The following is a 15,356-nucleotide window of genomic DNA, read 5'->3' as shown; positions in this document are numbered from 1 at the left end:
CTGTTCTTGGACCCTTGCTTTTTCTTCTGTACGTTAAGGATTTTCCCCTTTCGCTATCCTCTACGGTCCGCCTGTTTGCCGATGACTGCGGGATCTACAGACCCATCGCTAGCACAAATGATCAGTAATCTGCAGACTTGTCTTGACCGAAGTAACGCATGGTGTTCAAAGTGGAAAATGCTTTTAAACGTTTCTTAATCTAAATGCTTTTTTTTTTTTTAACTCGCCAACATATTTATGCTTCCTGCTTTATTGGCAACCTTAATTTAGATTCCGCCTCAGCTCACAAATATCTTGGCGTTCACTTACCTCACGACCTTTACTGGAAAACTTATGAACAGCATCATTCCCTATTCTAACCGCACTCTTGGTTTTCTATACCGCAGTCTTCGTCCGGAGTCCTCATTTGTTAAACGCCTCGCGTACGTCACGTTAGTACGCCCAAAATTAGAATTTGCATCACCAGTCTGGGACTCTCATCTTAAATACCTTGCATCTGACATGGAGCCACTTCAGAACCATGCACAGCTCGCTTTATAACGTCTGAGTACTCTAGGTTCTCTCCCGTCACTGAACTTTAAAAAAACAAAAAAAAAATCTTGTCTTGGACTTGTATATGTTCACGCGGGCGTAGTGCTCAATTGTGTCTATTTCCCAGGTTTTATTACGATGACCACCTTCCTACATAGCTCATTCATCTTGCCACCTCATCGCATTCTCGCTCGTGCTGATCACCCTGCAAAAGTTGGCCTTCTTTTTAACCGATAAATAGCATTCTTTAAATTATTTAATTAATTTTTCCCAGCAACAGCTGTGGACTTGAATGGCCGGCCTGAATTCATCGTTTCACTCAAGACATCCACTCCTTCCGAAAATTGTTAACACCACATTTTCTGTAAACCAACTTGTGTAATACCCTGACTCTAGGGTTCTTAATGTATTTAAATAAATAAATATATCCATACTCCATGCCGTACACAAAAAGCCCTGCTTTTTAAATAGGTGAGGAATGCCTGAATTTTGAATAAGATCTAAGCGTCACCTGCTCAACTGGCTAAGATTGTCAACAAACCAGGATGACTATCTTCGACTGGACAGGATGAAAGATTTGCGTCCTGCATTTTCAGCTCCGCTACCCTCCAGCGATGCTGATCATGCTGGTCATTGTGGCACCTGCGGCTCTGCTGCTCATGGCCTCTTCAGCAGCGGCAACGCCTATCATGAGCTACGCACTTGCTCCACGATGTGCAGGTAGGTACACAGTGGTTCCATAATGCATTACATATGTATGTACATATTCGCAGAATAAAGGAAATGGTAGTGACAGATCTGATATCGTATACATGCGCCTTTGTGTTTGTCACTGATGCTGAAGTTTCAAATGTTGAGTCTTCTGTTGTATCAACTCGAGCGCTTTGTATGCTCCACTCCTTTTGCCAACCTCTTCTTGTGTGGGGCTTTCGTCTCTTTTCTCGGTAGTAGTAGTAGTAGTAAACAATATTTATTTGCCCAAGCATGGGTTAATGACTGAACGGGAGACCCCTAGGGTCGCCCCGCTAGCCACCCCTCAGACGGCGGCCTGAACCCTCTGGGTTTTGGCCTCTGGGCTCTCCAAAAGTGCTGTTCTATTTGGCACTGTTTCGTGTTAAAATAACCATGTCCCGTAATTATGTTTGAGGTACAATAACCTGAGTGGGACTATAATTTAAATTTCCCTTGAAAGTAATTTGACTATAACTGACGTGACTGTACCAGTGCTTTCCCCGAGTGTTTTGAGGCCGCCTGCTCTGTCGCAACGACTATAGTACTAACCAGTTTGTCGCATCAAGACTGATATAGCGAACATTTTGATATAGAGAAGATACTGATATAGCGAAGATACTTATATAGCGAAGAAACTTATATGGCGAAGATACTGATATAGTAAAAAACTGATACAAAAAGAATTAAGCGAAGATACTGATATATGAAGACACTAATATACAAAAAAAATATTTCTAAAAAGAAAAAAAAAAAACGGCTTTTACTTTTTGAGAAGTTGTAGCGTGCGTCATTTAGAGGGTGAGCAAGTTAACGATGAACATCTCTACTCTATCGCAGACTCTCACAACTACAAGGTCGTGTGCTACTACGGCTCGTGGGCGGTTTACCGGCCGGGAGACGGCAAGTACCCCGTGGAGAACATCGACCCGCACCTCTGCACCCATCTGGTGTACGCGTTCGCGGGCCTGAGCAGCGACCACAAAATTCGCAGCCTGGACTCCTGGAACGACCTCGAGGAGAACAACGGCAAAGGTAAGATTCGCTATAGGCTTATAGCGTGTCTATAAGACACGCTATAAGCGTGTCACAAAATGAAAGCTTCACATAGCAACGGGGTTAGAAAGCATTTTATTACACTGGCAAAATATTATGCCGCTAAATCATCGGTATGAAATAGCACGAGGTATGCGTAGAAAACGTCTACAGGCTCCTTGCACTGACGTCACATCGCATACTTTTGACAACCATGTAAAAGGAGGAGAGGGAAGCTGGTTTTGTAATAATTTTGAGTGACAGGTTAATCTTCTATAATCTTCTGGGAGGAGAATAGCGACGTCTGTGCATATCCGGGAGGCACGAAGTAGGATTCTGATTAGAGGGGAGCTCCTTCTTGCCCTCGTCTCTGGTGGTCATAGGAGCGTCCTTTGAAGGCCTTCATGTGCAAGCCACGTATCGAAAAAAGATCGTTTCAAGTCGAAAACATTGAGCCACGCAGTTATTGCTGTAGAAATGCCTATTTTATGCAGAATTACTTCCACAAAATGGATAAACACGCAGTGCGATTAGACACAGCAAAACGAATCACAGTAAAATCAGGTAGACGTAGTCAAGGCGGACACAGCTAGACAAGTGTTGCTTACAACCATATAAGCGGTGTTAACGCATGCAGTCACTGAATTCTTGCGTTATACCCCGGCCACATAGCAAAATAAATGTAATTTCGATCGTATGACATTATGGGGTCGGCAAATCAGCTCGCGACGCTCGTATAGTTACCCAGGATCGCGAGCTAATCCAGTCCTATATCATTTGAAGAAAATATAATAACTTTTCCGTGTGGCAGTGGTACTAAACTTACTATTTACAGTCAACTAATTTGCTTCTCCCGAAGAGCTCGAGCTGCCTTAGAACAAAATGAAGCTTACTTTCTAGGCAATATTACTATTAACTTAATACAGTCAGGATTCTAGTCTAAACGCGGTGAAGACAATAAAAAAATTAGTGTAAACACGTAGGCACAAACAGCGCACATAAACTTGTTATTCGCCTTCCAGTGAAAACTTGAATGTTACCAAGAATATTTACAAATTTCGACGCAATTGCAAACGGATACCGACGAAGAACGAGATTCCATTCTATTACAGGTAAAAGTAGCCGAATGTAAGCATTTTACTCGTGTCCTACACGACAAAACCCGTAAATAAGTTGCTGCTCACCTCTCCATCCCCTACGTTCCGCAATATCCTTCACGACAAAAACTTTGAACACGAACTCGAAGAAGTTGAAGAGAAAGACAGACGGTTCGGGTCACCAATGTGGAGAAAGACAGACGAAAAGCGACTCCGTCTGACGCATCCCAAAATCGAACTGGTCTGGCTCTTTAATTGCACGCGATCTTCTATTTCCAGTGGCTATCGCCACAAAGTCTATCCTTTCGACGAGGGAGAGGTCTATCGATAACCGGCCAGTGTAAAGCCCGGTTCACACAGTTGCGTTTGACTGCGTTTGACTGCGTTGCGGCAGCGAGACACCAGGACATTCCTGTTGGTTATATCGCGTGCCAAGATGATTCTTTGAATTGGATTCCACGCTTTATACGAAGCACAGATGTGCCGGTGACTCGCTTTTGCTTCTCGCCGCAACGCAGTCAAACGCACTCAAACGCAAGTGTCTGAACCGGCCTTCATCGTTGACTAGTTACCGGACATGTCACTCACACCGTAGCAAGACGTGTTCCGCGAATCCACGTAAATGGCGTATGTATCAAGAAGAGTAGTAAGTTGGGCGAGTTGGTAAACGTTGAACATGGTCGAAATCGCACACAAAGAGACGAGGACAAACGAAGAAGGAACACAGAAAACCGACAGGCGCGCACTCACAACTCTAGTATATTAAGTGAAGAAGAGAAAGATGAAGCACTATTTTTTGCAGGGGACAACGTCACCAGGAGGAAACAGATCATCCGCAGTCAAGTGATCGCAAGAAGGCAACTTCTTTTTCGCTCAAAGCTACCGACGGCTGACTAACGCAGCGATCGGTCAGGCTCAAGATGGTGAACGCCTCGAGCACCTCGCGCGTTTGTTTTTCTTTAAAGCGGCCAATGATTGATGTTTTTTTCTAAAGCTGGTGTGCACATACAGGTTTTACAGTGCACTGAAAGGTGACCTCCTACATTGGATGTTAAAGAAAGTTTATGCTCTCGTAGCCGGTCATTCGGACACCGTCCCGTCTGTCCAACATAGCATCTTCCACATGAAAGAGGAATGCTATATACAACGCCCGATGAACAGGGAAGAAATGGCCGCACATGTTTTTTTGTGGCACGTGTTTTTTTGATAATTTTGCCGCCTTTTCACGAACCTTAGAACAAATTTGTCGCATTTTCTTAGGGGCTGACATATTAGAAAAAAAACGGGTGGTGGTTATGCCATACCTACACAAAATATCGCATAACCTAAAACAAGTGTCCAGCAGGTATGGTGTGCCCGTAGTACTATCAGCCCCTAAGAAAATGCGACAAATTTTGTCTAAGGGTCGTGAAGAGGAGGAAAAATTATCAAAAAACACGTGCCACAAAAAACATGTGCGGCCATTTGTTCCCTGTTCATCGGGGTTTGTATATAGCATTCCTCTTTCATGTGGAAGATGCTATGTTGGACAGACGGGACGGTGTCTGAATGACCGGCTACGAGAGCATAAACTTTCTTTAACATCCAATGTAGGAGGTCACCTTTCGGTGCACTGTAAAACCTGTATGTGCACACCATCTTTAGAAAAAAAAAACATCAACCATTGGCCGCTTTAAAGAAAAACAAACGTGCGAGGTGCTCGAGGCGTTCACCATCTTGAGCCTGACCGATCGCTGCGTTAGTCAGCCGTCGGTAGCTTTGAGCGAAAAAGAAGTTGCCTTCTTGCGACCATTTGACTGCGGACGATCTGTTTTCCCTGGTGACGTTGTCCCCTGTAAAAAATAGTGCTTCATCATTCTCTTCTTCACTTAATATACTAGAGTTGTGAGTGCGCGCCTGTCTGTGTTCTGTGTTGGGGGATCGGTGGCCGAGTGGGCTAAAGCGCACACCCAGCTCGACGCCCGTGGAGCGAAAGCTCGCGCTGCAGAACCCAGGGATCCTGGGTTCGAGCCCCACCCCTACCCGTTTCGATCTGGATGAGCATCGTACCGGCGTGCGGTCGTGTATCACTACTGCGTGGTGCACGTTAAAGACCCCAGGCTAGCGGTTGTACCGCACTGGCTAAATTGCTCATCTACAGTGGGTAACAATGTCGCCATGTCCTGGCAGACTAAACTCCTGCTGTATAAACATCTAACGACTAATTTTTTTTTGTTGTATTCTGTGTTTCTTCCTCGTTTGTCCTCATCTCTCTTTGTGCGCGATTTTAACCATGTTCAATAGTATCAAGAAAACACAAAACAAACCACACACGAGGGCAGCGGCAGCAGTATGGGTTGAAAGCCTTAATGTTGTCGACCCATCTCCTGCTCGTGTGCGCTCCCTGCGGTGATGACTGAATTGTTTTTGGTTCCCTTCTCTTCTGAAATGTCTCAGCGTTTGTTTTCAAACAGTCTGCAGCTCACACACAGCGTAAATTTGCCAGAAATGCGAGCCCATATGGAGGAAGAAAATGTTCCACCGGAGCCGGTTCCTTCGAAAACTGTGGGGAGCTGCGGGACTGCACGCAGTCCCGCGGTTACGGGGATAATCATAAATATAAATTTGGTACTTTCAACCTTGGTAACGCGTTGTATATTACGTTGGTATTATATATATATATTACATTATACAAGACTACGCATTTAAAAGGTATATTAATGTCGGATTAATGCGCGCGAACAAACCATGTGACCTGTCTAAGCAGACGACGCGACCGGGGTTAAGAGAACCAGAGAAGACGCCTTTTCTCGACGTGGCCTCCCTTCTCTGGCCATTATGACGTCATAACTCGGAGCGCTACTTCCTTAGCTTCTAGGAGGTCTTGGCTCGATACCCCTCCTCTAGATCACGGCCACCCAAGCCAGGATCAGGGACGTCATGAAGGAGGATATTTCTTGCTTGTTTTTTGTCGATTTAATTTGCCTATAACTTTTGAAATAAAGCGAAATTCGAGAAAAGAAAAGTTTAACTGAGTTACCTTGATCAGTGCACTCAGGTTCGGTGCAAATTCAGTCAGTAATAAAGTCGCTGCAGGGCCCCTTTAAGAGTTTCTTTAGAGCACAGTGCAAGATGGTTGCCGCTACCCTCTGAGGCTTCCAGATAGCCATTCCCCTCGCGGGAACATGTCCAATTCAGCGTCTATCCACTTATATATGATGTCGGATGGTAAGCGTGAACGAGTAACACTCAATCGAGGAACCATCTCCAGGAGCTTTCAAGAGGTTCACTGCACTGAAGAAGCAGAACCCCAAGTTAAAGACCTTGATCGCCATCGGCGGCTGGAACGAAGGATCGGTCAAGTACTCGGCCATGGCCATGTGCCGGTCAACCCGCAAGACATTCATAGACAGCGTGGTAGACTTCTGCAAGAAGTACGACTTCGACGGCCTTGACATGGACTGGGAGTACCCGGGCTCCAGGGGAGGTGTCGATGCCGACAAGGCCAACTTCGTCGAGCTGCTAAAGGTAGTGTTCCTTAAGATAACACTCCTTAGTGTTGGCGCTCCGTGAAGCATAGACACAAAACGTTTACACAAGCTTGATTATGCTGACTATACTGACGATGACCAAGGAGCACAGAATGTGTCTCGTACAAACCACAAACACTTTCTTTTAAATATATTTGCTTTGTCCTTTGTTATTCTCACTCTCTCCCTCTTTATACATATAATTGTTTATTTTATGTAGTTATTTTTATTACCATCTCCCCATCCTTCTTTCCTCCTTTCATTCTCCCAATCCATCCCCTCACCTCCTTACGATGCCCCTCCCCCTCACTCCCTTTCCCTGCTCCCCCCTTCCCCCACTCAAAGAGTGCTGCTATCCGGCTTTCCCCACAAAATTTAGGGGGAAGGAGGGACTGGTGCAAAGGTTATGAGACCTCATAAACACGTGACGTCAATTTCCCAGCTAAATTTAGCGGGGAGATTGAGCTGGTGTATAGGTCACGTGGAGCCAATTTGTCGGCCAAAATTAGCTGAGAAACTGAAGGTCACGTGACGTAAATCTTCCTGCTATAGTTTGCGGGAGACTGGCGGTATATACACGTTTGCAAGTACGGCCTGAGGGCCCCACCATCTTGCTCATTGGGGAGCTTTTGGGCGCGTTTCAATCCGCGCCCAAGCGCACACCAGCTGAGTAAGATGGCGGCGTCCTGAGGCCGTCTTTGCAAATATGTATAGACATTTGCAAGTCCGGTCTCAGGGCGCCGCCATCTTGCTTGTTAAGGTGCGCCTGGGCGCGGCCATAATCCATTTACGACACCTTAGCAAGGCTTCGTAATCGGATTATGACGCGTCCAAGCACACCCCAGCCGCGCAAGATGGCGGCGCCCTGAAGCTGCACTTGGCAAGTCCGGCTTCCTTGAATTTCGCATGTGTAAAATTTTAAGGTAGGAAAAAGGGAAGGAAGGGGTGTTTTTATCAAACTTTCGATGCCAAATTTCATGGGAAAACTGAAAATGCGTATGCGGAGAGAAATTCGTCTGCTTGTTGCGCAGGAATTGCGGTGACGCCAGAACGACGCCGAGCTCTCATTGGCTGTGATCGAAGGATAGTGGGTAGACCTCAAAGCGAGCTGCCTTGAGGTCTATCCACTATCCTTTAACCAAGGCGAATCAGAGCTTGGCGTCTTTCTTACGTCATCATTACTCCTGCGAAAGAAGCAGACGACCTTGCCCACCGTATAGGTTTTGTGACGTCACTTGTAACACTTCTTGAGGACGTTCGCTTATGGAAGACTACCCATAAAGTACACTTTGTGAAAAAACTACCAAAAGTAAAAGTACGAACGTGTTTCTTTTACTTCAAGTACTCCAGGCAGCTATACCAGACATGTAATGTCGAAGTAAACGGTATACTACACATTCGATGTAACTGCTGTTGCTTATGGACACAGAAATAAAACGATGATGATGATAATGGGGATAAGAAAAAATGCTACTTGGCAGGAGCTGAGTGAAGAGTTCAAGCCGTACGGGCTCCTCCTCACGGCGGCGGTGGCGGCAGGAAAACACTTCATGGACAAGGCGTACGACGTGCCTCAGGTATCAAGGTGAGCACGGACCTTAGCGCTGTCGTACAGAGTGTGCTGGTATCAACACGGATACGTTTAGGTCATATATATATATATCTGTTTTTAGATACTAATAAACCACACACACACATACACACACACACACACACACACGAAAAGTGCGATGCTTTACAATATATTTTGGTAGGGACGAAATGATGCAATAATGACATCAAGTTTGCAACGGCCACCACAGAAATCACAATTCCCCCGCAATCACGGATGAGGAAATAATGTTAAGCTTGGCGAATAAAAATAAATACATTGACATGAAAAAAACTAAAATGAGTGCTCTCGACGAAGCTATTGGAGCCTAGGCCACCAAGCAGGTCGATTCCTTGTAGAAGCGAACAACTGAAGCGGTTCTGTAATAGAGGAAAAACACTTTAATCGTCTTCATTTGGCCTCCAAGATCACGAATATTATTTTTTATTTAATTTGGACGGTGTCCGACTAAAGCAAACGGTGCCGAAACTTACCCGAGACCATGTGCCTTGAACAAACTATAGGTACTTGTCGATGTTTTTGTAGAGTTCTTTTGGGTCGATGTGCTCAAGCCGTTCGCGTGACCTCTCACGGAGACCGACTGCGTGTTTTTTTACCACTCGTGTGTTCAAAGCAGGGGTTTCCAAAGGAATAGAAATTAGCCCCCCCCCCCCCCTTAATTTCTATTCCTGGGGATAGAAATTAGGGGGGAAGGCCTAATTTCTATATCCAGGAATAGAACTCATTTCTAACTAAATTTTCAGAGGGAGGTTTGGGGGGGGGGGGGGGCATTGAAAATAGAGGAGTCGTTGCGAATTTAGGAGTTGGCTGCAGAAAAACATGGGGGGGGGGGGGGGAGAAGAACAAACAACCGTTCAGAAACGTCACTTTTTTTTTCAAGTAAATAAATAGATGGTGCGCTAATGCAATTGTCATCTGTGTTTTTAACAAAAAAAAAAAAAAAAAAAACACCGCGATAATTTTTTTCGGTTTTATATTTTGCTTTTTGTTTCGAACTTTGTTGATTCCAAGCTAGGCTTATAGCCACGTCGCCTACAGTAGTCAGCAAAATGCCCCCCCCCCCCCCCCCCCCACACACACACACACCTGCCCTGCTGCTCACACACTTTTCTTGAGGAGGCATCCTGTTTTTTTTTTTTCCTTCACACGCAGGTACCTGGATCTCCTCCACGTGATGACGTACGACTTCCACGGAACTTGGGAGAAGAAGACGGGCCACCACACACCCCTGTACTCTCGACCCGAAGAGCCGGCGGCCGAATACATCCTCAACCTGGTAAGTCGGCTCTCCCGTCGCCTCTGCAAGGCGCGCAACGATCGCATTAGTGCTAACCACAGAGGAAATGTCTGACCTTTTCCGCACATATATCTTGACTCGTCAACGTTTATTGGGGGTCACGGGGTCAAATGATTCTTTCGCCAGTCGAAAAATGTTCGTGCACTACACTTTAGGTGCGTGATCTGATTTCATGTCAATTTATGAAATATCGCGTAATATATATACAGTATGTATACAACGTGCATAGAGTCCGACCTTCGTCAGGAAGAATATATATATACAGGGTGTCACAAAAGAAAATTTACACGGTATTTTTTACCGCAAAAATAAACTAGGCATCGCCGAACGCTCATTCTCCGCCCAAAGGGTCACAACCAGATGCCAAAGTTTCAGCCCGATCCGATAACTCAATAACGAGTTATAAGTGATTTCCTGAAAATTTCAATTGAAAAATGGAGCCCATTTTCGCCCGTTTTCGGTTTCTGGTGCCATAGAGCCCCATGTGTTTGAAAACTCCGTCGGCCACCATTTTCCCATTGAAATTTTCAGAAAATCACTTATAACTTTTGATTAAGTTATCGGATCGGGCTGAAACTTTGGCATCTGGTTGTGACCTCTGGCGCTACCTTTGGGCAGAGAATGAGCGTTCGGCGATGAGTAGTTTATTTTTGCGGTAAAAAAGACCGTGTAAATTTTCTTTTGTGACACCCTGTACACATGTTAGCACTGCTGATAGGAATATTCACTTATGTATCAGTCCGGTAGTTAGTTTCTAGATAATTCTAAAAATAGTAGGCTGATAATCTCTAATATTTTAGATGACAATCGGAGCACCGGAAATATTGTCAGTCAAGCTAAGGTAAACGCGCACATTCACAAGAAAAAATTAAAGAAAAAATTAATTGACGTTGAGTAACGCGCAATTAAGTTGTCACGGGAGAGTGATCTTGTCCAAAAGCTGCTCACCACGTCGCTTGTCTAGATTTTTTAGAATGAGCCACGTGTCTAATATATGTTTCCTTCTTAGTTTCCTCGCATGTATAAATGTACCTGGGCAAACAGCATCGTCCTAAAAGGAAAATAAAAGAAATAAGAAAAACTGGAGCGAGATGGCTAAAATAGGATGACGATGGACTTATGGAGCTTCGAAGTCACGCATTCTGGTTGTTTCCTCGCAGAACTTCTCGGTGCACTACTGGATCTCCCAAGGAGCTGCTCGGGAGAAGATGGTGCTGGGCATGGGCCTGTACGGGAGAGCCTTCACGCTGCAGAGAGCGGAGGACCACTACCCGGGAGCCCCGGCCCCGGAGCCGGGCACGGCTGGACCCTTCACCCGAGAACCGGGGTCTCTCGGATACAACGAGGTAACAAGTCTTCACCGGGCGTACGCACCGCATTGCAGTGATAAATATATAAAATGGGTAACAATGGCATAGGTAAGGGAGTAAAATATAATTTCATTTAATTAACAGGTACACGTCTTGTACTCTGTCCCTTGCTGTTGAGAGATGGAACAATAAGCAATGGACACGCATACGCGCGAGCGCAATCGGAAGCCTTTTTGGTGTAGCCTAGTTGTCACCACATGTAACCAAATTATGTTTATAGTAAACAAAACATGGGGAGGGGAGGGGAGGTGACAGAAGTGGGTTCGAACCATTCTGATATCAATAGGGGTTTGAACTCCGAAGCCCTCACAGCCCTCCCGTGGAACATCAGAGTGCATCTGAACACAAACGGATAAAAGATTTCATTTGAAGAATCGTAATAAAGATAGAAAAAAAAGGGGGGGGGGGGTTTGGAGTCGTTATATACAACTCCAAAAAGATACACAAACTAATTTTGGTGCTATCACCGACGTAATGTCGTCCACCTTTTTCTTGTCACGAGCTGTCTGGAGCCTGCTGAAGGCGAGTATTCTGAAGATTCACGCGACGCCCTCAACTTGGCAGTGCACAAAAGCTAACAAGTCTCATCGCGCCTCTTTTTCTTTTCTTCGTCTTCCGTCCAATGAAAATTTTCTCACTCACCCACTTTAACAACAAAATGGCGAATGGACCGTTCGCACTAAGCGTTCTGCGCATGCGTGACGCCGCCATAACTTTAGTTCGCAGGAGGCAGACGGCCGTGCGTGCGAGGGCTCGGGCTGTCTCGTGCTCCACGCGCGCAGAGCTTCAGCATGGTTGTCGCACGTGCGGAACGACCAAAGTATACCTCGATGAATTGCGGCAGCGGTGGCGTAGTCAAACTGGCTGGTGAGATCGGTCTGTTGACATCATGAGGGCGATGTAGCGCATGCTGGGAGCGAGGTCAGATTGATAGGCTGCTAAGATCAGCAATCTTGATGACATGCGGAATGCGCGTTGCAGAGGAGCTGTGGTATACCTCGCCGCCAGCACGCGCTCAGTGAATACCAGACTAGAGATTCTGCAAGGCAGACGATCCTCCTCACCATAAGGGAGGAGAAAAGAGGTAAGGGTGCACAGGTAAGAAGGGGGGAGAAGAGGAAGTGAGGGAAAAGTGGAAAGCGCGAACTGGTCGTCGGTCTTCAAGAAGCGCGTGCTAGCCCGTGCTCCTGGCTTTGAGACGTGCATTTCTAGCGTGAGTGCTCGTTCTGCGGAAGATACGCTTCAAAGCAGCGAGATCGAGCGCTCGTGCTTGTTGCATTGGTTTCAGTCTCGGCTTAAATTAAGGATTAACGGAAGCAGGGCATCTAGCCACCGCCATGTCCCTTCAAGTGCGGGCAGGCCCATGCAACTGCAAGCTTTCCAGGGCCACGTTCACGCGTGCACGAGGCACCAGTCGGGGCGCCAAGCTTGGAACCAAGAAGCTCTTTGGAGTGGCAGTAATTCTTGTAACTGAACCGCACCAAGCGATTTTACCCACAGCAACTGGACCTACCCAAAGGGAAGGTGTCGCCGGCCACCCGGCGACTAGCCAAGAATTAAACGCAATCTTGCCTTCTCACCGTCATGAATCGTGGTTTAATCAATTATGCGTCACATGCACATTCTTACATAGTTCGTGAGGACGTGATGGCAGTGTCGCATAACCTCAACAGAAAGAAACAAAGTGTGAAAGACAACGTAGATTGGAAGGGGCGGCAGAGTCACCCTGCGGAAATCAAGAAAGAAAACTATGAATTGCAGCCATTTTGCTTTCCATTGCTCTGCATGGTCCATATAGCTGTACGTGTACAAAACTGTACACTTCCTGTTATCATCACTTTGTACTTTCCTTGTCAGACATATCTTGCTCAGTCTTGTTTTATCATTTTGAATTTGCTAAAGTGTGATATTCATGTTGCGCCCAACATTTGCGCGTCTTGCAAACAGATCTGCGAGGCCTTCAAACGGCAAAGCTGGACCGTCGTGAGGGATCCCTTCTACATGGCACCCTACGCCTACCACGATCGACAGTGGGTGGGCTACGATGACATAGAAAGCATCGCTACCAAGGTAACTATCACCTAAATAAAGAACATATATCATCATCGTGCTAACAGGCCAATTTCCTCTTTCCTTACGGAGCATACTAATAAAACAGACCGCTTGGGTCACCTACGGCCGAATTCTTGTACACAGGGTGCATTATAATTTATAACTCATAAGAAAACTTGCAACTGACTTCAGTGCGACCGTGTCCATACCGAAACTAGCAAACTGCATGCTTCATTACCTGACCCTGACGCACTTCCCTGTCTTTTGTGTCGCTTTTTGTGCCAGTCTTTTCCCTTCCTTCCACACATCATTGTCGACTTTGAAAACGGCTCTTTTGTTCCTAATTAACTTAGTGACCAAACGGCTCGTGAACAAAATAATGCGAATACTACGGGTAAAAGCGTGGCGAACGAGATAAAGGTATCGACATCTATGCATCTTCCTGTCCCCGTTTGGTGCGGATGTACAATACCAGAACCCGACCAGAGTTTTCCCTATATTGGTGTTACATCCGACAATCCGGAACGAGTGGACATTCTAACCCTGCTTTAACTCCCACAGGTGGACTTTGCCAAGGCCCTGGGGCTTGCCGGCGGCATGGTCTGGTCCATAGAAACTGACGACTTCCAGGGCACATGTCACGGCATTAAGTACCCCATGCTAAGCGCCATCAATCAGGCGTTCGCCCTGGGAGGATCGGGAGTCATCGCCACTCCGCCGCCTATGCCACCGACAGTTCCCACCACCGCGACGCCAGTGACCGAGAAGACCTGTTTGTCTATGCTAGATCGCAAACTCAACAATAAAGTTAACTCAATCGGTCGCTGATTGGCTGCCCTTTTGGTCACGTGATGTGACGTTGCGATTGAGTTTTTCCCTACGGATTCCGATGGAGTTCGAGCTATGCTGGTTTTCTTGAAAAAAAAATGAAAAAAAGAAATAAGTACTCGAGAAATGTTTCGATGGTTTATCCTAGGCCAAGTATGAATTTGTTTTTTTCTGTTGCCCTTGCTAACGTATTTATTAACAGCATTTTAAGTGTGGGCCTTAGGAAATAAACTAAGTGTTATGCGAACCTTTCTTTAGGACATATTCAGAATAGGAGATAAGTGACAAAGTGTGTTTCGGTGTCTCTCCGCAGCGGGGAGCCAGTCACGTCGCTTTCCTCTCATGGTTGTCTGCCGCTCCACCTTTTCCATTTCGGCGGCCGCTTCTCCTGGCCATCTGCCAAGCTTTGTAAGTGTATAGGAGGGGGCGTATATGGCTCCTAGCTTCTTTTGCGACCAGACGGAAGGTGAAACGGAAGATGGCGTCACATTCTCAGTGGTATTCAGCTTTCTACGATCGGTAGTTTATTTACGTGGGACAAAAACACGGTTTTCTCTTCTTTAAACACCCTCAGTTCCGAACATACACTCTCTGCAGTAGGGGGTGTACAGGGGCACACCCCTTGTCCCATATGTTACGTAACACCCCAAACGTACATTTCGACGTTCCGTCCGCTGACGTCGAGCGGACGATGCCAACGTTTACGAGCAGCTTGATAGTCGAGCGATACGATTTATTAAAATAGCTAATGTACTCATTAAAGGCTACTGTAACACTATGAAGGTTTTTTCGGCCCTACTGCAAAGCATCACGATTTTTTTTTTGTAGTCTTTGATAGGCATATTAGCTATTTAGTATGTTATATCCAACATCTATCAAGCTGCTCGTAAAAGTTGGTATCGCCAGCTCGACGTCAGTGGACAGAACGACGAAATATAGTTTTGGTGTGCTTCATAGGGGACAAGGGGTGTATCCCTGTACACTCCGTATTTGTGAGAGTGTACGGACGAAGGAGTTCACGAGAAAAGAGAACTTTGTTCTTGTTTTGGCGGGGGTAAATAAACTATGCATCGCAGAAAGTTTGAACTCTGTGAGGATGTGACTCTAGCGGTTACGATAGAGTGCGAAAGTTCGAGAGCATGACGTTACCTGAACCAGAAGATAATTGAGAAACAAAAATTTCTTTGTGAGCCGTCTTACAACTAAGCCTAGTATCTCCGAAACAATAAATGGCATTATGGAAGCTTGTGGGATTTATATCAATCAAGGACACTTGTCTTCGAGAAATAGAATATT

The 15,356-nt window shown here is 45.9% G+C and overlaps 1 protein-coding gene across 1 annotated transcript; it reads left to right on the top strand.

Annotated features, from left to right (window-relative positions):
- Positions 1 to 212: 212 nt before the first annotated feature.
- LOC115331665 (probable chitinase 2) lies at positions 213 to 11,228 on the top strand. Its single transcript, XM_040499235.2, has 6 exons — positions 213 to 1,251; positions 2,101 to 2,295; positions 6,643 to 6,899; positions 8,383 to 8,486; positions 9,666 to 9,789; positions 10,971 to 11,228. The coding sequence occupies exons 1-6, from the start codon at positions 1,146 to 1,148 to the stop codon at positions 11,226 to 11,228; spliced, it is 1,044 nt and encodes a 347-aa protein (XP_040355169.2). The 5' UTR covers positions 213 to 1,145.
- The last annotated feature ends 4,128 nt before the right edge of the window (positions 11,229 to 15,356 follow it).

This window comes from Ixodes scapularis, unplaced genomic scaffold, assembly GCF_016920785.2.
Source record: "Ixodes scapularis isolate PalLabHiFi unplaced genomic scaffold, ASM1692078v2 PGA_scaffold10__122_contigs__length_95168666, whole genome shotgun sequence".
Lineage (NCBI taxonomy): Eukaryota > Metazoa > Arthropoda > Arachnida > Ixodida > Ixodidae > Ixodes > Ixodes scapularis.
The sequence above is the reverse complement of the archived record's forward strand: the minus strand, read 5'-3'. Positions and strand labels throughout refer to the sequence as shown.

Bases quoted from the DNA above. Each gene is read 5' to 3' on its own strand.
- LOC115331665 (XM_040499235.2), top strand. From the start codon at position 1,146: ATGCTGATCATGCTGGTCATTGTGGCACCTGCGGCTCTGCTGCTCATG. The intron at 1,252-2,100 runs GTAGGTACACAG...ACTCTATCGCAG, and splicing joins ACTTGCTCCACGATGTGCAG to ACTCTCACAACTACAAGGTC. The intron at 6,900-8,382 runs GTAGTGTTCCTT...GCTACTTGGCAG, and splicing joins ACTTCGTCGAGCTGCTAAAG to GAGCTGAGTGAAGAGTTCAA.